This window comes from Helicoverpa armigera, chromosome 13 (assembly GCF_030705265.1).
Source record: "Helicoverpa armigera isolate CAAS_96S chromosome 13, ASM3070526v1, whole genome shotgun sequence".
Classification (NCBI taxonomy): domain Eukaryota; kingdom Metazoa; phylum Arthropoda; class Insecta; order Lepidoptera; family Noctuidae; genus Helicoverpa; species Helicoverpa armigera.
The window spans coordinates 7,054,177-7,076,765 of NC_087132.1; the positions used below are offsets into that span (position 1 = coordinate 7,054,177).

The 22,589-nt window shown below is 38.1% G+C and overlaps 1 protein-coding gene across 20 annotated transcripts in view; it reads left to right on the plus strand.

Moving 5' to 3' along the window:
- Positions 1-171: 171 nt before the first annotated feature.
- Positions 172-22,589, plus strand: part of LOC110370755 (disks large 1 tumor suppressor protein) — a 31,382-nt gene continuing 8,964 nt past the window's right edge. For 3 of the 20 annotated variants that reach the window (XM_064037666.1, XM_064037674.1, XM_064037676.1), the window contains exons 1-15: positions 564-618; positions 1,022-1,153; positions 6,400-6,530; positions 7,239-7,343; positions 7,987-8,031; positions 10,142-10,171; positions 10,780-11,016; positions 11,339-11,419; positions 17,660-17,908; positions 18,257-18,398; positions 18,861-18,973; positions 19,272-19,457; positions 20,325-20,458; positions 21,423-21,542; positions 21,913-22,036. In XM_064037666.1, coding sequence (XP_063893736.1) covers positions 579-618; positions 1,022-1,153; positions 6,400-6,530; positions 7,239-7,343; positions 7,987-8,031; positions 10,142-10,171; positions 10,780-11,016; positions 11,339-11,419; positions 17,660-17,908; positions 18,257-18,398; positions 18,861-18,973; positions 19,272-19,457; positions 20,325-20,458; positions 21,423-21,542; positions 21,913-22,036 — 1,869 coding nt within the window. In that variant the 5' untranslated portion in view covers positions 564-578. Of the gene's footprint in view, positions 437-563; positions 619-1,021; positions 1,154-6,399; positions 6,531-7,238; positions 7,344-7,986; positions 8,032-8,342; positions 8,665-8,720; positions 8,815-9,180; positions 9,397-10,141; positions 10,172-10,779; positions 11,017-11,338; positions 11,420-17,659; positions 17,909-18,256; positions 18,399-18,860; positions 18,974-19,271; positions 19,458-20,324; positions 20,459-21,422; positions 21,543-21,912; positions 22,037-22,589 lie in introns of those variants that run through there. The other 17 variants (XM_064037677.1, XM_064037685.1, XM_064037670.1 and 14 more) reach the window with 16 other exon arrangements.

Below are 22,589 nucleotides of genomic sequence, written 5' to 3' on the forward strand. Positions count from 1 at the left end.
TAATCACCTAAGAGTTGCGACAGTAAGTAGGAGGCACCTCTGAATTGATGATTTCTACATTTTGTGAGCCTAAAATTGTATCTGGCATCCCCGCATACAACTTTTCCAACCCCTGCCTACGTTTTCCATTGTCTATGCTTCCACCCCCTGACGTCACTGTGAAAATCGACCAATCCCATCGGGCGCAGTATTCGATGGCCCTTATAAGCGGCATCACTACCGCGCTTCGCTACGTACCTTATCTTCTAAATGTTTTCGTTGTGTGACAATATGTGCCGTTCCAAAATCATCCTAGTTGTGATTAAAAATGTTTAAAATGATCAGTGTCATCACTTTGCCGCTGTGAAAAATAATTTCCATTTTATTTTGTCTCAAGTGTATTAGTTTTCTAAAATATCGTGAGGGGGTGGTGCCGTGATGCCAGTTCGTAAGCAAGGTGAATTTCGATATTCCAATATCGACGTTTCTTGTCTATAGTGATCGTGTTTTGTGCGTGTTGTCATTGACTTATTATTTAATTTGCACAAGGGGTCGGTAACGCTCGACACAGCACCCTTTTGTTGATCCGTATCGATAATATGAGGGTTGTGAGGCACCCGCTTCTGCGTTCCATACCGAGTATGCTACACATCTACCTCGTATTTAACCTCCCTGTTATAAAATTACAAATCCCTTACTACATCACTCACAATATTGCTAAACTAACTGGAAAACGTGCCCTTCGTTTCAATAAAATGTAGGTCGAGCAAAATAATACTCTATGCTCGTATACTTACTACACCTCATGTCATGCGGTGTAGGTGGCTGTTTCTTACTTAACATTTACCAACCAACCTAATTTACGTATGCTTATTCTCTTATAGAATTCACTTGTATTGTAGTCTTAACCTCGCCTGCTATATCATGGTTTGTCTAATACATTTTGAAAACACGAAGTAAACATGACCCAGTTTATGCCTATTTTTATCTAAGAAGAATCAATGTGCCTTTTTGTTGATGTATTATTGTCTTGGTATCACAGAGGCACACCGAGCATTAGAACTGCTGGAAGACTACCACAGCAAATTGGTAAAGCCGCAGGACCGACAACTTCGCCTTGCCATCGAGAGAGTCATTAGGATATTTAAATCACGACTTTTTCAAGCTCTACTTGGTGAGTCAACACAGTTAATACTTACTCAATGGTGTAATTTCTATCTTCACATGGTAAGGAACTCTGAGCGGTCCTAATAAGGGCTGCATTAAGGCCGCTACACATTACGTCACTTAACCCTAGTAGGTACGAATAGTATACTCTGAGTCTCAAGTGAATTATGTAGATACGTAGGTACAGGTTTTAATAACTCCAGTGACCTACATTATTACGTATGTAAGTACCTACATATTGTATAGCTACCTACCTCAACAAATGATATTTTCGTGGGAGATTCGAACAGGAAGCTACGGCGCAGGTAGGATATGTTTTCGTCTTTATTTATGAGTCAGACTAGGGTGTTTATTACCTTTTACGTTTGTCTGTATTTCATTGTAATAAGAACCCGCTCTGTACAACGTTACATATGTTAGACTTATCTGTGTAACTAGACAGGTGCTGTCTGTATCGGAAGGTATCGACACTCATGACATTGTTTCCATTCATAATGTTGTTAGGTGGCGCTTGATGTAGAGTTACTTAACTTACGTCGTGTTCATGAAGCAATGCGAGACGGTTGTCATTTGAAAGATGCTTTTGCGAAATCGTTTAAGTCTGCAATCAATGCTGGTACCTGTACAAACATCCAATCTTTTGCTCTTTTAGGTAAATAGCTATTAAGTTTTTCAAATGAAATACTTATATAAGTTAGTCTACTTCTAGTTAGTATAGGATTCTATTAAGCTCTTTGCAGAAAAGCTGGGTTTTCTGTAGTTCTCAGATCGGAAATCTCCATTCAAAGGCAGAACAATAAGCAGATGATCGAACCTATTGATCATAAGGTAGAGGAATCTATTGTAGCCAATAAGGTCACCGCAAACTGTCACTTACAACATATAACAGCTAGATATAGATAACTGCAGTACCTATATAAAAATAAATAAAAAAACATGTTCATATTCTACGTAACTTTCAGGCTGTGAAATGGCTCGTTAACAATTTACCTAAATAACTTATCTAATCCTGTGGAAGAAAATGGGTAACTTCTTGTGGACCTTTTTACTTTAACCTATCTATAAACGCTCTTGCGATGGGGTCAGAGCACACGAGAGGTGGTTGGTGGTGGTAGCTATCTTTAACTTTCTTCGTCCCCCTATTCTTTGTGGTATGTTGTCACAATATTAGAAACCTGCTTTCACCTCATAAAACAACGAAGACTTCACAAAACTGCGTCTACAACGAAGCACACACCCCTTTACCTAATGATCAATCTAAAGCAAACCAAAATAGAGAAGCACACACCTTTTCAAATTAACCGTTAGCTTTGAACTTCAGTTCGACTTTGAAGTTCAGTGGTCGAAGGGACCGATTCAGCTCACTACGCTATAAATATACGGAACAGGCACGTGACCGCATATCGCGTCACTGGCGCTCTTGAATCTTCCTTGACCACGACACTGCTATTGTGATACGATATATTTAGCCGGTTGTAATGAACAGTACAGTAGTCGACTAGGTGTATCTGATATCAACAGCACGAAGGTCTGCGCAAAACGCTGCACGATAAAATCTAATAAGCGATGTTTCGGTAACGCATAAATTTCCATTCGAACCTGAGGCAACGAAATAACCAACTAGCTACCTTCCTGACTTTGTAATTACAGGTTTCACTCACATTACTGGTTTAATTCCCGTAAGCCTTGCTTGAATTGCCTGTCTAGCCATTTAATATGGCTATCTACAGGCACACAATAGCTATATTTGAAGGCTGCATACACTTACCTCTGCCTCTTTTAGCTTCAAGTAATAGGCAAATTATGTACTTACTTCGGTGATATGAACGAGATAATTTTCTTTAATCATAAGATAAACCTAGTCTTATTGTAGGAGCAGATATAAAACGCCAGCCTATATAAAGGTACATATATAGTGCATTTATTAGGATCTTAGAGATGTGAATAGATGACCTACTTTTAAGAGACACATAGGTAACTGAGAGGGAGCCTTCAAACGGCCTAATTCAACATGAAGTCCCAAGGGCTTATTTTGGTAGTCTACATAAAGGCTTGGACGTGGGATGGTTTCTTGGCAAGCTAGAAAAAAGACTGAATCGCTGGTAGCCATCCAATCAAGTTCCTCTGAAGTCATATTAAGGAAAATATTTTCTTAAAAACTTCTGGTAGATGATCTACTAAAAATGTATCGAGAGCAAGTTGAACAAAATGTATAGTTATCTACATTGGATTAACCTTGCCCTGCAGCCCATGCGTACTTGATTGCAGCTGACTGCATGCGTCATGTGTAATGAACACACATGGGCTTCACTGCACTCGCAGTCACAGACGCGAACTTATTCAACTTCTGTGGAAAATTCTTGTATTTTTCTTTTTACAAAAATTGTTGTTCTCATTTATTTCTTCATCGATCTTTTGTGAAATTGGGCTATGATCTTTTAAAATTATTAGGTATATCAATTTAAAACGTGATGATTTTATTTGGGATGTCATAATATATACCTTAACCTTTTACAAGGGTTTGAGGGGTTATTAATATTTTTTCTGTCTAGCTACCATCATACTTACTTTGCAATTTCTGGTAAAAAAGGGGTGCTGTTGTAATTACGACAGCCTCGTGCGACATTTCAGCTTTTGTTCTCGGATGGGAATGCATCTGGGATTCCTCTGATATTGCGGATCGCGCACAATGGCGGGAACCAATACTACAATATCATTAATGGGGCCATGTGCTGGTTAGGAAACGTAAACACGATAAAAATTCTCTAAGTATGTTTAAAATTTGGATGGCTAGATAATGTTGACCTACTGCTGACTGACACGTTTCTCTAAACAGAAACTAATTAAATACGATCAATGTGATCGCGTACCTACGTACAGTTCTGTTATTTATCAAATGTGTCGCTTACGCACGCAATGCATTTATCAGTTGAAAATAATATGAATAATCTCGTCTCAATCCTCTTGTTTATTAATTGGACCTGATAACTGGACGGTCCAGCCTCTGTTGATGAGTTTTATATACCTAAAGAAACTAAATGACCTTAGAAGATAAGGTTATTGTGAATAGGTATCTATACTGGGGTACCTACTTATAATATTATATTACTGATAATTTGAAAAGTTGTTTTTGTTAAATGTCAAATTATAATTTTGAACTGCAATGTTGCAGACTTTTCGCGCAGATTTTTAGTAATAAAAAATATATCCTAAGTACCTAGGTAAGTTTCGTACTACAGGCTATCAAAATATTAAGTAAAGTACCTAGACGGAATTAAACAAGATTCATTGCACATTTCGAGCAATTTTCATAAAAAAAATTGACCCTTCCTCTACCGCAATCGGGCAAATAGGTCTGTATTGTTATTGAACCGATGTGATTAGGCTGACTGCACTTTGAATTTATTATTGTTTTCATGACCTATGAATAATCTAATTTGCAGTTGTAAACTTTCCTTTTACAATCCATTATCGGAACAAAACGGTTTGCCGGGTAATCGAGTCGTCAATCCAGTCGACTGTATCCAACCGTCTCTCTATGAAACTTTGATTGACAATACACAAAATCCATCAACCCATATCGTGGAGCGCCAGACGGATGCGTCCGTATGTTCGTACACTCCACAATATGTGCGGTGGTCTGTTTGACCTACATCTCCTATATACGGGTCACCGGCTTTAACTGAGCCTTCGCCAACACAATTCGCTCTTCGACATGTTTTAATTGAAATTTTAAACTATGTTAGCTGAGCTTTTCAACAATTTTTATTGAAAATTGCAGCGTGCGCTTGATGCATTCGGAAACAATTAGCGCCTGATCGGGTGCTCTCGCTCAACTACACGTTCAAGTTAAACTTTTTAATAGTAGGTAGATATTTTTCCACTCCAAATGAAACTTTCAGATATTTTACACATTGTTACCTACTGCCTGTTTTGCTGTCTTTCCCATTGCGCGTAATTCCTTTTTACGTCGAGAAATAATTCCACATAAGTCAATATTGTGTCTATTATGAGATCGACGGTTCTCGGAATTTTAAGTTAATGTACTTAACCTATTCAAATGGATACAGCTGAAATCATGATACCTACGTAATATGTAAGTGAGTAGGTATCTTAGTAAGATCCTGATAAATCTCTGCGTTTGCGTCACTAAGTTCGTTGATTACGCTTGTATGCGTATTACAGCTAAATGTAGAGATCGTTTTTATCTATTTAGTTTAGTATGTCTTTGAAGTTTAGGTAGCTACTTAACTGTTTAATGATATGCGCGATTTCCTGTTTTAGTACATTGAAAAAATAACTCCATAATTAATATAATTTGGATCAAATCTCCAAGAAGCAAAAGTAAGAAATGTAGCTAGCCAGCGCGGCTCGGCACGTTGATCTTATGCAAGCAAGGCCTTGTTTTGCTGATCTGCAAACTTAAGGGCAGGGTGAAAATTAAGCAAGGCCTTACTTGTATAATGTCTGTTGACCTACAATAAGCTATATAGGAACCTACATTACAGGCAATTGCATCGTATCATGGAAACTCTTGTTTTTTTTACACATTTTCACGCCTGTTTCCAGCTTTTAGAGGTTGGGCTAAGGTCCTTGATTCAAAATATCTGAAACAGTTAACTTATTTCTGTGAAACAAGGCGTATTGCGCTGTCACTGTCACGAAGATCTACATGAGCCTTGTTGTGAATTCTTTACCCAAACAAAGTTTGTGTGTTGCATAATAGATAGACCTGCCTACCTGTCGTAACTCACGAACAGGAGATATAAATACAAGCTATAAGTTAGTATCGAGAGACAATGTGAACCAGACTGTGAAATCTGGTCAAAGCTTTGGACGGGCAGGTATTATAGTGCCCTTAGTTAATTTCATAATACAATATGCACTAAGTTCATCCACTCTTTACATGAAACACCGTGGGGTCGCCGCCCGCACGCTCGATATCGATCTTAGCACGACACGACTCACGCGATAGTTTCTAGTAGGTTGTGTAGGTACCTACCACCATTGAACGGAATTGTTCCAGATTAACTCTTTCAGATAAGCCTTTGCAGACTGTTTATTTCAGTATACTTTCCTTAAGTTCATGCTTCATTACTCATTCCCTAAATGGTCTAAGAACATTTCAGTCTGATCAGACGACGGCTATGTAAACAAACTACCTAAATGCATTAATAACTAATGACATGACATGTCAAGACCGTGAGAAGATCGATAGGAGGCATTCAATTGAATACATTTCCACTGTCACAGATATTCAAGAGTTCTACGAGCTCACACTTCTCGATGACACCAAGTCGGTTCAACAAAAGACTGCGGAAACGATACGGATCGCGAACAAATGGGAAGCTGATAACGTTCGACGGGAGGTAAGGAAATTGAAAGTAGGTACCCAATTGCCCAATTAATTCATTATATTAGTTAAGATTTTTATCGTTGACTTTTGTCCAGAATTATTTTTCGCGTTAAACAAAGGTGTGCAAATGATTTACAAATAAGAAGGTAGTTTCATTGTTTGTTTTGCGCAACCATCGTTACACGATTCAGCAATTTTAACTGGGTTATTTACAGTTTCGTTGTAAACTTCCCAATGTCTGTTTTTTTCCTTTTTTGCGATTGCGGCTTACCTCGCAATTGTTACTTTACACAGACAATATTTTATTGCTAAAAGTTATAGAAAAATATTTCCCTGAGTATGGGAAATCAATTTTGTCTTATTATGAAACTCAATATTTATTTTTATGTTACTGTCTACTAGTAGATACCTAGGTACTTTGCATGGTAATGTACCCACCTAAGACTAACTAGACCTGTAGAATTACCTGCTAAGTATTTAGAGCAAGTACGCAAATACCTTTCATACTCAGACGAGGTAACAAATACTCAAATAGAAACTCAACCTTAAAATTAGAATATAACAATGGAAAGAATGGTGTTGGTGAGGTAGGTACGTCACATCCGTACGAGACAGGGTCGTCGCTCAGCATAATGTTGCACTAACAATGCTGGTTTCTACAACGACCTTGTTAACGTTAGCTCCTTAAAACGTAGTAAATTAATTAATTTCTACTATCATATATTTTCTTCTGCAGATCCCACATACAGAAGATGGCGACTACCGAAGTGTATCCAATGCATTTCTCCAAGAGAATCATAGGAAATCTGAATCACGAAATGCCACGCCAGATTCGACAAAGGTAAGTTACCATAACCACCTTCGATTAATTATATTATCATTCGCGATGCAACAAAACGATGATGGGTTTGATTCCCAAGGCGTAGGTAAAAACGTATGTTTCAAAACATTAAAAACGTGGTGACCCAATATCGCATAAAGAATTCGACTATCGGTCAAGTAAATCAGTAATTCGAGACGGTTATGCCACATTACTTAATTATTATGATAAGATAGGCTGTTACCGTACACGTAAAACGTAAATGTGATATACTGTGCCAACTCACAGATCAATGCAATGAGCAATGTTGCCCATAGATGGCGCGACTGTAGCAGGTTCGTATTCAAGGATTTTATTTTCTTTAGGGAGAATGAATGGATTCCCCTTAAGTTAAGGGCTCAATTCAACCCGAATTTTGTTTGCAGCTGCAGCTTCGTCTGGCTTTCCAGTCAGGGTCACGTAATATACATTACTCCATTAAAAAAACTAAAATGCTCCTTGAATGCAAATAAAATAAATGATAGAGGAACGATTAGCGACGGCTATGAATGCACGCAATGCAAACAGGCTATTTTAAGTTTTTACTACCGCTTAAGGATACACTACAGGAAATAAATCTTGGCTTAAGCTAAAAACTATATTTAAGTTGGCATTTTTGTTTCAGGCGTATTCTGTCGTGTTACAGACTGGAGAACCCGAGGAAAAGAAGGTACATATCATTTAATACTAACTAACCATTATCTACAGGGAAGTCGTGGATAAACGAATATTATTTTGAAAGATTTTTGGCGGCTTTTAATGATGCTTCATTTGTTATGTTGGTAAATATGAAGCGGCATGATAACAGTGGTGAAAATTCTTTGATGGCTTTTTTATATTTTAACGTTCGACAACAAGACTTTTTCAAATATAAATTGTTTCTGAACTTCCAACGACGCACAGCGCCATCTTTCGAAAATAGTTTGCAATTTATAGTCTTTCGGTTGTGGATCGGGCGGTGGATCGATGCGATGATTCCATTTTTTTTTATTTTGATGACGTGACGTTTACGAAAGTGGCTGAACGGAGAGCTAGGTACAACAAGTGGACGGTAATGGCGGATGGTTGGTGTTTCGCGTCTCGTAGTACTATTTATAACCTAAAATATAGTACAAGTTTTCGGCGATATGTGCGCTAACGTTTCTTGGTTGTGTGGATTGGTGCCGTTAAATTTCACAATTGTGCCAATGACGTACGAACACTACATCGACTGAAAGTATACTGCTCTAAATGATAATCAGTGAAATGATATTGCACACAAAATTTTGACATTCACACTGCCGAGATTTCGTATTCGTTGCAAGTAAGGCCATTTAATAAACACTAATCTATTTTTAAACGTTTAGTAATTTCTTTACACTCTGGGAACGATTTCAATTCTTGGTGAGACTAATGCGACTTCGGAGTTAGTTTTGCTTGTAACAATTCGCTGTTACTTGCCCATGGTTGATAGGTACAATATAAGTACTATGATACTATCAAGTGTCCATAAATTGCACACTAATAATGTAACACGGACATTCTAATTAAGGTTCATCGCTTTGACATTCATACCATCCTATCATCGAACACAAGTTGGTAACACGCCTAATAATTACCCAGCCATACATACATTTATCTACTAAAATCGCTATCAATAAAGGGCTCGGCTAAATTTCGACCATTCATTAGATAAGGTCTGCTGCAATTTAAACCAAGCTAACATGATAAAGAGCTTTAAATGTAATGGGATTACCTGCAACATGAAAAGAGGTCGCATACCTTGCAAAAGGTCACATACCTTTGATATGTTTTGGTGCAAGTTAGTTGTGGGTTCTAGGTAGAGAATGGTGCATGCTGAACATCGTCAAGTAAGCTGAAAGTGGACACAAGTGTGTAACTAACAATGCATGCAGTGTACATAGTGTAGTACGGACATCAAAATAAATTCCCTGAGGGCTATGCACACTTGGTCTTGAAAATGACAGAAAGACGGAAGAAAAAATCACATAATGGATTCCTTCGGAAAGTGTCCTCCTTGTTTAATCTTGATACGGTGAGTAGGTGACATGACTTCAATTTGATAAACTACCAAAAGATTGAGAAAACATTAATGAATTTTCACCATTGTCACATGACAAGTTATTGCTTATTCTTCTAGACTATTGAATGATAATGTGCAGGATATTTTTAATATAAGTATTTATTGAAATAAACCTTATTATTCTGTACTAATATTATGTAATACAGGTATCTTACTTATATTAACTAGATATCTACTAATCCTATAAGACATTGAACATCATATTTACATTTTAATTAGTGTTGTTTATTTAGCAGTGCCTCTGTACATACAAACTACCTGTATAATGTGTGTGAATTATGTTTACCAGTCTGGTTTGATCCCCCTATCATTAATATTCATAATACTAATCACTTTAATATGTCAATGAGATCTTACTATATCTATTTTAATTACATATTGTTAGTTTACTACTTGTGGAAAATGTGTTTTTTATTGTTTATACTTTGTTTATATTATATATTTTGGTATATAAAATAATTCAGTCCAAATTAAACCTAACTTAAAATCAATTAATTGAAATACTCAGACTTGACATAAAGTGAATCAATTATGTAGTATTCTATTACATTACTGTATGTATGTATGATGTATTTATACTTACAAATTAATAATTTGGTTGTATTAAAAATGTCCCCGTAGTTAAATATAAAAATAGGTACAGTATACATGGCCTCTTAGGGAAATACCCATACTGAGTTATTATTGTTATTTTCAGGCTCACGTCACATCACCAGAAATGAAGCAGGTAATTTTTTTAAATATACTTTATTATGAAATCATTCTTATTTAAGTTCTGAATTTACAATAATGTAGATCTTTTAAAACATGAAAAGATGTCTCATCTGAATATTATAGGTTCACCTCAAATGAATAAAGTAAACTTTTCAAGGTACTTCACTAAACACAGAAAATAATGCAATTTATTTATGAAGATATCCATTGCAGTCTTATTGTATTATTGCATTAGTGATTCATAAGCAGTCTCCACCAATCCATTACCAGTTATGCATACAACCACATGTAATCAACAAATGGAATGTTGACCTACTGGGATAGCATATTCGTATTCTGTTCATTTATTTGTAATATGGTTTTGTTATTAAGAAGCTTAGTACATATTGTTATTTATCAAACTACTTATGCCCGGTTTCCGGTTCGCCCAGTATTAACATCTTATCAAAGGTGCTAATCAAACATCTGTAAACACTGGTACTCAGCTGCATCTGGTTAGACTGGAAGCCAACCCCAACATAGTTGGGTAAAGGCCAGGCAAATGATGAACCAAAGATGCTCAGAAACCTTTATTCTTCTAATATCTTCCAGTCACAATAAACAACTAAACAAAACTTACAGCCGTTACAGGTAAATGGCATAGAAGGTGGTGGTACGGAGCGCACACAAGGTGAGGATGGGTACATCTACATGACGGTGGTGCTGTCGCGGGCGGGAGGCGCGGGGCTCGGCTTCAGCATCGCGGGGGGGTCTGACAACCCTCACGTGGCCGATGACCCACACATCTATGTCACAAAACTCATTCCTGGGGGTGCGGCTGCTGCTAGTCAGCTGCAGATCAATGATGCCATATTACAGGTGTGTAAAATAAACAATTTTTTGTTGTTGTTTGTGTCTGAGTAAAAGGTCTAGGCATTGAAGTACTAAAGCCTAATTGTGTGGAGTACTATCAAGTTGGAGAGATATTGTTGTATTATTTTGACCCGCGTAGTTCCTATGACGCGTGCGACATGCATTCCCATGATAACAAGAACTTATGAGCGCTCTCACATTAGCACTCCAATTATATACTACTCCATGTAATGGCCACTCGATTTCAATGACCAGTCGAAGCGAAACCTTGTACTACTTAAAACACTATTTTGTTTACTTTTTAAGTTGTTTTCATTTCGGCCCACAGGTGAATGATACGAGTGTTGACAGTGTTACGCACGCTGACGCAGTTGATGCATTAAAAAAGGCTGGCAATACTGTGAGACTGGTGAGTATGTTTATTTACTTGCAAACACCAGCTGTTACGAGATTAAGCAAATATGTGACTCAAGCTATAAGCTTAATGGCTTATTTACGTCACTTGATGATACGATCTAATACCATTTGAGGGATAACCACAGGCTGGTAGCTACTGAAATTATTTACTACTAAGATAGTAATTAAATTTCTTATTAGGTGCAGAAAGTGCCGTGTATTTTCAAGTTAATTCTGGTTGTAAAGTAGTTCTAGCTATTGTTTTGAATTTAGTGACAAGTGTCGTTAGCCGGGCAAGAATAAACAGAGAGCGTGTAGAGCTATTTTACTGAAAGTCAACGCATTCCGTCGGCGGCTCTTATTGAACAATTAAAGCGAGCCATGAAGGAGCTACTATTAAATGCAATCAAGAGAATCAATGTATGTGTACTCTGGTGACACATTTCACGGACATAATAATTTCGTCATTGCTTTGTGTAGGGACACTCACGTACACATCTATGTAAATGCATGTGCATGGCTGTGTGCGTAGGGCGTCGTATCATATTGCTATTCCCTCCTTAAATTAGAATATAAGCCAGTCTTCGTATAACGGTGTGCCGGGCCGGAACTTTTGTAAAACCTAACTTTTGTATAATCATTTTGTGTGTCTTGCTTGGAACAATATAATTTACCAGTGGAGTTCTGAACTTTTATTTATCTCTGATATTCATATAGACACAACCCAAAATTGGTGACCCCGACAAAGAACATTTTTGTGAGTGAATTCCGTTTTTCTCAAAAATGATGGAGCCGGTAGCACCCGTTCCACAGTCGGAAGTGGTAGCAGTTTCGATTTCGTCACGCATTCCAGAATTATGGATTAATCAACCTCGTGTGTGGTTTATACGTGTGGAAGCTACTTTGGCACCTCAGAAATTAGGAGATGAAGCAAGATTCGATTTGGTGGTATCGAAATTACCCATGGATATTATTACGCGGTTGTCAGATTTCCTAGCAAAGCCTCCCGAAACTGGCAAGTTCATGGCCTTGAAGGCGAAATTGCTTGCACTACTGGAAGACTCAAAAAGCCGGCAAATTGAAAAGCTCATCGGCGAAATGGAGCTGGGCGATCAGAAGCCCTCTCAGCTCCTCCACCGAATGCGAGATTTGGCACGAGACAAAATACCGGACGATACCCTGAGAGTTTTGTGGCAAGGGCATCTACCTGCAACCATACGAGCAGTCTTAGTGGTGTCAGAAACGAAGGGATTGGACAATTTAGCGGTCATTGCAGATAACGTCGCGGAAGCAACGCGAAGTAACCATGTTTCTGAAGTAGCTCAGATGCCGACCTCATCCTCCCGAGGACAATCTGAAAACACCTGCAATGTAGCGAGTATCGCAGCTGAGCTTGCTAAAATCAACGCCAGACTGAGTAATTTGGAACATTCGAGGTCAAGGTCCAGATCGAGACAAAATGTTAACCGTTTTAGACAAACGTCCCGCTCTTCATCAAGACGACGTAACCCGAACTCATCCAATTGGCTATGTGACTACCACTTCCGCTATCGTCACAGAGCTCATCGATGCATTCCACCGTGTGCATGGAAGTCGCAGTCAACCTCCGAACGCAACGAGGACAACCAGCAGAGATCGGAAAACTAAGAGCCGTGGTACAGCCGTCGGCTGAGGTCTGTGCCCTTACCCCCTGCAGCCGTTTATTAGTACAAGATTTTAACTCCGGACTACGTTTCCTCGTCGATACGGGAGCAAATGTATCTGTTTTACCCGTAACAAAAAGGCTTTTTAAAGGTATGCAGTGTTGTGATTACAAATTATATGCCGCCAACGGTACAGAAATTGCGACGTATGGTACTAAAACATTAACATTAGATCTCAAGCTCCGTAGACCGTACCGTTGGGAATTCATAATTGCAAACGTTAGACAGCCCATCCTTGGGGCAGATTTTTTGTCTCAACATAAAATTCTTGTAGATTTAGCTAGATGTAGGTTAATTGATCAGACTACGGATATGAAGGTGGTGGCCTCAATAGTTAATGTGGATCAGCAGTCTGTAAATTCCATTGTAGAAAGCCACCCGTATTACGATTTACTGAGTATGTACCCTGACCTTACCAAACCACCGTCATTTAAGGAAACTCCTAGGCATAATGTTTTTCACTATATTGAAACAACCGGACCGCCTGTGTACGCGCGTGCCCGTCCATTGCCACCGGATAGATATAAAAAAGTTAAGGAAGAATTTAGAGTTATGCAGGAACTGGGTATCTGCAGGCCCTCTATGAGCGCTTGGGCAAGTCCGTTGCACGTGGTTCCTAAAAAGAACGGCGAGCTACGTCCTTGCGGCGATTACCGCCAATTAAATGCAATTACGAAGCCTGACAGATACCCAATACCTCGTTTGCACGATTTTACATACATTTTGGCCAATAAAACGATTTTTTCTAAATTAGACATAAATCGAGCATATCACTGTATTTGTGTTGCACCGCAGGATGTGGAAAAAACCGCGATAATAACACCTTTTGGTTTGTTTGAGTTTCCTCGCATGACTTTTGGTTTGCGTAACGCTGCACAAACATTCCAGCGATTTATGAATAATACTGTTCTGCAAGGCCTAGATTTATTTTTATTCAATTATTTAGATGACGTAATTATTGCCAGCGATAATGCGACTCAACATAGGGAACATTTAAGGTTGGTTTTTGAACGGTTCAACAATTATAACATAACTATCAATCTGAAGAAGTGCAGTTTTGGACAGTCGCGAATAGAATTTTTAGGGCACGAAGTGAGCGTTGAAGGTATTAGACCACTCAGTGAAAAGGTTGAAGCCATAGTTAATTTTTTCCGAAACCGGAAAATGTTAAATTTTTATAGACCGCATCTACCTAATTTAGCATCGTATCAGTGCGAACTGAATAAATATTTAGTTAACGCGAAAAGAAATGATAAGACTAAGATTGCGTGGAGTGATACTTCGGAAAACGCTTTTGTGCAATGTAAGCTAGGTCTTCAAAAGGCCGTTACTTTGTCACATCCTCTTCCTAATGTACCGTTAGCACTGATGACCGACGCTTCCAACACCTGTATGGGAGCAGTATTGCAACAAAAGGTAAGTGGTTCCTGGCAACCTCTCGGATATTTTTCCAAAAAGCTCACATCTACAGAACAGAAATATTCTACATATGATCGCGAATTACTTGCCATTTATAAATCTATTAAATATTTCCGAAAATTGTTTGAAGGCAGACCTTTGACAGTGTATACAGACCACAAAGCACTATGTCATGCATTTTCGAAAATAGGAAAAGACGATAAGGAAACACCCGGAGGACTAGACAACTTCTTTTTATAAGCGAGTTTACTGTAGATATACAACACATAAGTGGTAAAGATAACATCGTGGCTGATACATTATCACGCGTCGAAACAGTTTTGTGCCCGACGGTACTCAACTACGAACAACTTGCTGACGCACAAATGAAAGATGAGTACATATTGCGAATAATTCAAGGTTCGGATAGTAACAATAGTAATATTAAATTGAAGAAAATAATGTTACCTACGTGTAATAAGCCCGTTTATTGCGAAATTTCTAATGATATTATGAGACCATATTTGACCGATAATTTTAGGAGAATTGCGTTTGACAGTGTTCATGGGTTAAGCCACCCTGGCGTGCGTGCAACCCGTAAAATGATGGCCAAACGCTTCTTTTGGCCGGGCATGAATCGAGATGTAGGACAATGGGCTTCGGCATGCATACAATGCCAAAGGTCGAAGGTTAGTCGACATGTGATCTCCGGTTTAGGCGAATTTCCTAGGGCCAACCGATTTGAGCACATCCATGTGGATATTGTTGGTCCTTTACCGACATCTCCGCAGGGACTTAGATATTTAATAACCATCATTGATAGATGTACGCGTTGGCCGGAAGCATTTCCGGTGCAAGAAATTAGTGCAGATGTGGTTTCCAAATGCATATATGAAGGTTGGATCGTCAGATATGGCTGCCCCATACGCATCACTACCGATCAAGGCCGACAATTCGAGTCGAGTTTGTTTCGTAAATTAATGTTTTTTTTAGGAATACATAAGATACGCACTACGCCATACCACCCTCAAGCCAATGGCGCCGTGGAGAGATGGCATAGGTCTCTAAAAGCTGCACTCATGACTCGGTTGAACGGTAATACAACTTGGGTAGAAGAATTACCGACGGTTTTGTTTGGGCTTCGGGCAGCGATTCGTACGGATAGCCAAATCAGCGCGGCAGAATTAGCCTTTGGAAAAACTATACGTTTGCCAGGCGAATTCTATGATAGATCGCAAGAAACAGATTGCAATGATCCAAGTAGTTTGGTTGAGAAAATACGAGAGAATATCAGTCATTATCGTCCAACGAGAGATAATGTAGACTCGCGTAAGATTTTTGTTTATTCCGCGTTGCAGGATTGCAAATATGTTTTTGTACGGGATGATAAGGTCCATAAATCGCTTAAACAACCTTACGACGGGCCATTTAAGGTTTTAGAAAGATCTACGAAAGTATTTAAAATTCAGTTACCCGAACGCGAAGCATATATTTCAATAGATCGATTGAAACCTGCTTTCGTAATTAATGAAAATGAAAGTTCAGTAAGTAATAATGTACCTATCATACCTAGTGACGATTCCCGGTTGTCACATAATACGCCACAGGTGTTGTTAGATAAGCATAAAGTAACACGATCAGGAAGGGTAATCAGAACACCCGTGCGATTTGCGTTATAGGTAGTTGTAGTTCTCATGGGAATAAATTAGTTCGTGACTCTTTTGGCGCAGTAAGCATTTTTAGCTATGTCTGTTATTGAATATTCATTATCTTTCCTATGTTTATTTTATTTTAGGACTGTCATAATAAAGTTATATACCCTTGTAAAACTTATGTTTTTATGTACACGTTTATATTCACGTATGCTTTACATATATACACATTATTTTACATAAATAAGTAAGCGATGTCGCTGGCATGTTAGTGTATGCAGGTCACGTTTGTATAAAAATGCAATTCGATAATTTGACTGTATGAGGTTTGAACAATTTGCTAGGTAAGATGATATTGTTATTGTTCAATTTTAAATAATTGCAACAACTTATACTTACCTAATGATTTTATGAAAATGTGTGATGATTAATTTTTGCGTTGTGAAACTAATTATTGCGGATTAACAAAATAATTTAGTTTTTATTATTTGTATGTTATTTGTAAGAGAATATTAGCTACGTTAGCATGTATTAATATTAAGTAATCAATTGTTAAACTTTAAGAGCCACTATATTTGATTCATTTTGCCTCAGACTCTCTGTAAGAAAAGTTCTTATCAGTTAAATTATGGGTAGTTACAGCTCTAAGGAAAATGTAGCCGTAGCTCAGGCCCAAGTCAACACGGGCGAGCTGACAAATAAATTAAATAATATGGGGCTGTTACTGATTGTTTTGGCAACGATAGTGGTGGGCGCAATCATCTTCGGGATGCGTCAACATTGCCATCATAGAGTAAAAACTTGGCTCCGACGGGAAGTCGTCCTAGCCAACGTAAACCCGCCCGTGGTTCGTGTCCAGACCGTGCCGCAGCAGCCGGCCACGGCCGCTGCTGCTCCTCCTAGCGCTGGTATCACCACGGCGTATATTTAGTGTTTAGTGTATAGTGTAGTGTATGTGTGTAGTTTTAATTAATAGCATATTATGATTGTACTTTTGTAATTTCTTGTAGTTTCTGTTTAAGTTTTATTTTTATTTAGAGGGGGAATGATGTAGGGACACTCACGTACACATCTATGTAAATGCATGTGCATGGCTGTGTGCGTAGGGCGTCGTATCATATTGCTATTCCCTCCTTAAATTAGAATATAAGCCAGTCTTCGTATAACGGTGTGCCGGGCCGGAACTTTTGTAAAACCTAACTTTTGTATAATCATTTTGTGTGTCTTGCTTGGAACAATATAATTTACCAGTGGAGTTCTGAACTTTTATTTATCTCTGATATTCATATAGACACAACCCAAAACTTTGATTGTCGACCAGCTTCTGCCAACTTTGATTCATAATCGAACTATTGAGGGCACTCGATTATTCGAAACTCCAGCGTACGACCTTCGTACAAGGACTCTTTTACAATAAACATTGTGTCCCGCGAAGACATGACTCACGGCCGTAAACGCGCCAGGTTTCGATACTATAAAAATTATTTATACTTTTTGCAGAAAATACGACGTCGCGCGACTGAAGATACTTCAAACAGTTTACATGTTACAAAGCCGGAGGAATCCGTAGAGATCGAGTTAGTGAAGGGTGGCTCTGGTCTCGGGTTCAGTATAGCGGGGGGTCTCGGAAACCAACACATCCCGGGCGACAATGGTATTTACGTGACCAAGATAATGGCTGGTGGTGCTGCTCATAGAGACGGCCGATTGAGAGTCGGCGATAAACTGTTAATGGTCAAGAATACTTCGGTAAGTTTATCTTTAATCTAATGACGTTCAGATCAAAATCCGGTTAGAACAGTTCTTGAAAGAGATCTTTTATCTATGACGACAGACATTAGTTTGACTGACACGTTAATCTTGCGAATTCTTCAGGTTCAAGATAAATTCTTTCACATTTAGATATCCCATTTATCGACTTTTTTTATTTTTATCCAGGTACGCCAAGTAGGTCCCTAGTAGTTCCCAGATAAAAGCTGAATTTTCTATCCCTCAATGAGGTGACTTGGTTCAGTCATTGCCAATTTATAACACATACCTACTTAGAACAGCAAACAAAACACGGTCTATTTACTCTAACGATAACATTGTTTACAGCACGGAGATGTGAACCTTGACAATGTGACACACGAAGACGCCGTGGCTGCGCTCAAAGCGACGGGCGAGCGAGTGTTACTGGTGCTAGTACCCGGCCCGAGGCATGGACAGCCTTCTCCGAGGACCTCGCGAGCTAATACTCGTAAGTGTATCTTATAAAATGGCTTGACCGATATTATTATCAGCTTAGAAATTCATAATAGGGATGCAAGCACAGCAAGACTAGAAATAAAACTATGGTCTTCAAGCCCTAATGCAAATAGTAGAAGTACCAGTGTTTTATATGGAGCGATTGCCTATCTGACCTCCTCAATCCGGAATGATACCCTGAGTAAAACAATGATCTTACTAAGACTGGTTGTTAGATAACTGTCTCATCATATCCACGACCAAACATGTCCAAATGTTAGCCGGTAGCTATAATGTGCCTTCCAAAAACATGGAGTTTTTATAGGAAGTGTAGCTTAACCTTTGATTGATCTTGTACTTAACGAGTTCCTCCGAGGGCCTCTTCAATGCCACACATTATTGCTTATCTAAACACCGTTACGCAATGTGTACACTATTTACTTGTATGTTGTCACGTTAAATGTTACACACACAGCAACGAGAATGACTATTGAAAATACTGAAACAGCGTCAAGCACGGCCAACTCGCTGCGTCGGGAGGATGTCACGGATAGCAATGAGGAGTCGAGGGTCGTTGACCTCGAAAAGGTAAGAAACAAACTTAAATTATTTCTAATAAACAAATGTTATTATTTCATGACTGCTGAAACCTAAATATTTACATTCTTGACCTGTATATACTATGAATTTATTTTACAAAAAATGTAATATTATTCAATGTAGTATGTTTTTTTTTTTTAATTCAGAAGATCCTAAATTCTGGAAACGAATTAACGAATTTCTTAAATGATATCCGGAAACGGCAGATTATTTTTTATCGTAAAACCATGGTTATATGATGAAAACTTTCTATACAAAATTCTGACAAATATTTTATTCATTCAAGGGTCCCCAAGGTCTCGGCTTCAACATAGTTGGTGGTGAAGATGGTCATGGAATCTATGTGTCGTTCCTACTGGCGGGCGGCCCGGCCGAGCGTTCGGGGCAACTGCGGCGCGGGGACCGGCTTCTAGCCGTCAATGACGTCGATATCACGCATGCCACGCACGAACAGGCTGCTAAGGCTTTGAAGGTAGTCTATATAAACTAGAAATAAACGAGATATTTTCAAATCTGCTGGGCACAAGCCTGTGTGAAGGACACACAGAAGGTTTGAGCGTCGGATTGAGACATAGTCAAGTCTTCCTTGTGATGTTTTCCTTTACCTTTAATCAGGGATTGGTGACCTAGATTTGCTTAGAAAGTACGTACAAAATTAATATTTGTATGTTAGTTATTAACATTCAGTAAAAATTCCAAAATCATTATTTTTGAAATAATTTTATCATCGGTACTACATTATCCCTGAGAAACAGGAGAAAATTTTATATGAGAGGTTTGAGGATGAAACAGAGTGAAACAGCTAGAGTATAATATCGTGATACTATTTAGTAAAGTATCAATATACTAGTAGCATTGAGTAGGAGCCAATAAATTGTCGTTGTGTCATTTGAAAACTACTGGATGCATTGTGTGACATTGTTGGTGTTGACATGTATAAGGAAGTCAAATAGTTTATAATTGAAAGTTAAATGTTATGATTTTATCTAGCCTTGAACGTTGTTATGCTCTGGAATGGAGCTACATTGAATGGACACGAGAAAATTATAAGTTGATCTATTAGCTATCTATCGTTGAAATAATTTGTAGATTTTTTTCTGTTCTTTTTAAATAATTTTGCCATTCTGAAGTTAGGCAATAGTTATTAGTGACTTCACGATTGCCAAAATCTCGGCAGGTACTTCAGGTCTCGGTACATATTATGACGCTTTGAAATCAACCATTTGTTGACTCACACATGCGCAATCACCAGGGACTAACTTCAGGGTGGCAAAGTTATTTGACTTACAATATATTGTACCTATATGATGCTTATGTTCTCTTTTGTACAATATTTCAGAGCACAGGACAGAATGTGAAGCTAACAGTGGTGTACAGGCCACAGGAATACAACAAGTTTGAAGCGCGCATCAATGAACTCAAGCAACATCATACGCTACTCAGGACATCCCAGAAACGATCCCTCTATGTTAGGTAAGATCACTATTTATTTTAGTACTAGCTTCCGTCAGTGGTTTCACCCGCTACCTTACGGAATTACTTCCTGCACCCTGATAAAATAGAGCCTATAATTATTATAAGCTATAGCACTGCCATTACTAATAACTTTCTTGGCTTCTTGTTATCTTACCTGTTTCACCCGTTCCTTGAGATAACTGTTTCCCGCACATGTATAAAAAGGAGCCTGTATGCTATTTTGATGTATAAGATATGTTACTATCAAGTTTCATCAAAATCTATTCAGTAGTTTTTGCGTGGAAGAGGAACAAACATCTATACCATATACTTGCAAACTTTCGCGTTTATATTAAAAGATAAACAAAACAAAAACTCAATGAAGAAATTATGAAAAGATAAACAAAACAAAAACTCAATGCTTTATAATAAATGTAAATAATTAATCAATGTTAGTTAGGCGTTAGACGAGAATGTTGGCGCCAAATATTCCAATGACACTACATTATGTGACGTCACAACTGGGAATGTAATGAATGGCAGAAGTGACTGCAAGTTATTTGATTACATACATATTTGATCTATGTAGTCATGTAGCATTTTCGGTATTTTTGAATTTATTACATGTTATTCACCTTACTTTATTGTTATGTAAAAATGCAGTGTATTTTATGTACAGTAAACGGGAGAACAGTATCTAAAAGCAATTTTTTTCCTTACTGTGTATTTTAAACAAAATAATCATTGATAATTTAACTAATATATCGACCTAATAAACATTCACTGAACCAATAATTTTCCTATATGGGATGTAAAATGAGATTAATTAAATTTAAATATAGCTTATCTTTTTGCGATTTCAATGAACTGAGTTTCATTAATTGTACCTAGAGGTACACATTTCGCGTTATAAATCAGCATTGTTGTAGGAAAATGTAGATATTTCCCATATCAATAATGTTGATAATGTTATTGTTTTCAGAGCACTGTTCGATTACGACCCAATCCGAGACGATGGTCTACCCTCAAGAGGTTTGCCCTTCCGATACGGTGATATTTTGCATGTGACCAACGCTTCGGACGACGAATGGTGGCAAGCCAGGTACTGTAAATAATTCAATAAAACTGTGTATTTTTAGCGCTTTCCGTGTATCTTATTTTTGTCAAAATAGCAAATATGAAAAAATGAGAGGTCTCATTTGGGCCGATGGTGATCCCCCTCTTATTATTACATTAAAAAATTAGCCACGCTAAAGGTTTCTCTGTGCTGTGTAATCTTTGAAAACTTTTTTATTTAAGAAGTATTTTTTTTCCTCTCTTGAAGTCCTTTCGTGGTCCGACATGCGGACAGACGCGACATTATTTCCTTAAAATTCACTCTAAACCTTATCTAAAACTACCCATCAATAAAGCCTCACTTACAAATACAACCAATACAAATACACTTGTAATACAACTCCAATCCCCTCCAGAAGGCTGGACAAGTCTGAGGGCGAGGCGATCGGCATCATCCCGTCCAAGCGGCGCTGGGAGCGCAAGCAGCGGGCGCGGGACCGACAGGTCAAGTTCCAGGGGCAGGGGACGCCCGTTAGCACTGTGAGTACATACCCTTTTTTTACAATGGCAAAAATCATCATGACAATACAATAAATACTAACCTCTCCGCTGTGGGTTAGCAGCGGTGACGGAGTGTCTAGACTTTTACTGACTAAAAATCCATCGTGTTCCTTCGTAGGCCTTTTATGTGTCAGGGCCCTGCTGGGCCCCGCTGGGGTTTGCTGACGTCTGAATATGCTTACCTTTATGATGTACTGTGATTATTTTTAACCGACTTCCAATATAGGAGGACGTCGGAATTCGTCGGATTTATTAAACAAAACATTAGTTTTATGACTTTCCTCTTTATTCTATTAGTATAGATATGACTCTCAAGTTTTATCAAATCCATTCAGTGGTGTTAGCGTGAAAGAGTAATGAAGATCCCGTCCATACAAACTTTCACGTTTACAATACAATATTATAGTTAATAGATTTCTAGAAATATTACCAATAACATGTTAAAATACAATATAAATTATTGAATCATCCATCAATAAGAATATTGTATAAATCAATACGTAAATAAATCAATATCTAATAGTACAATAAA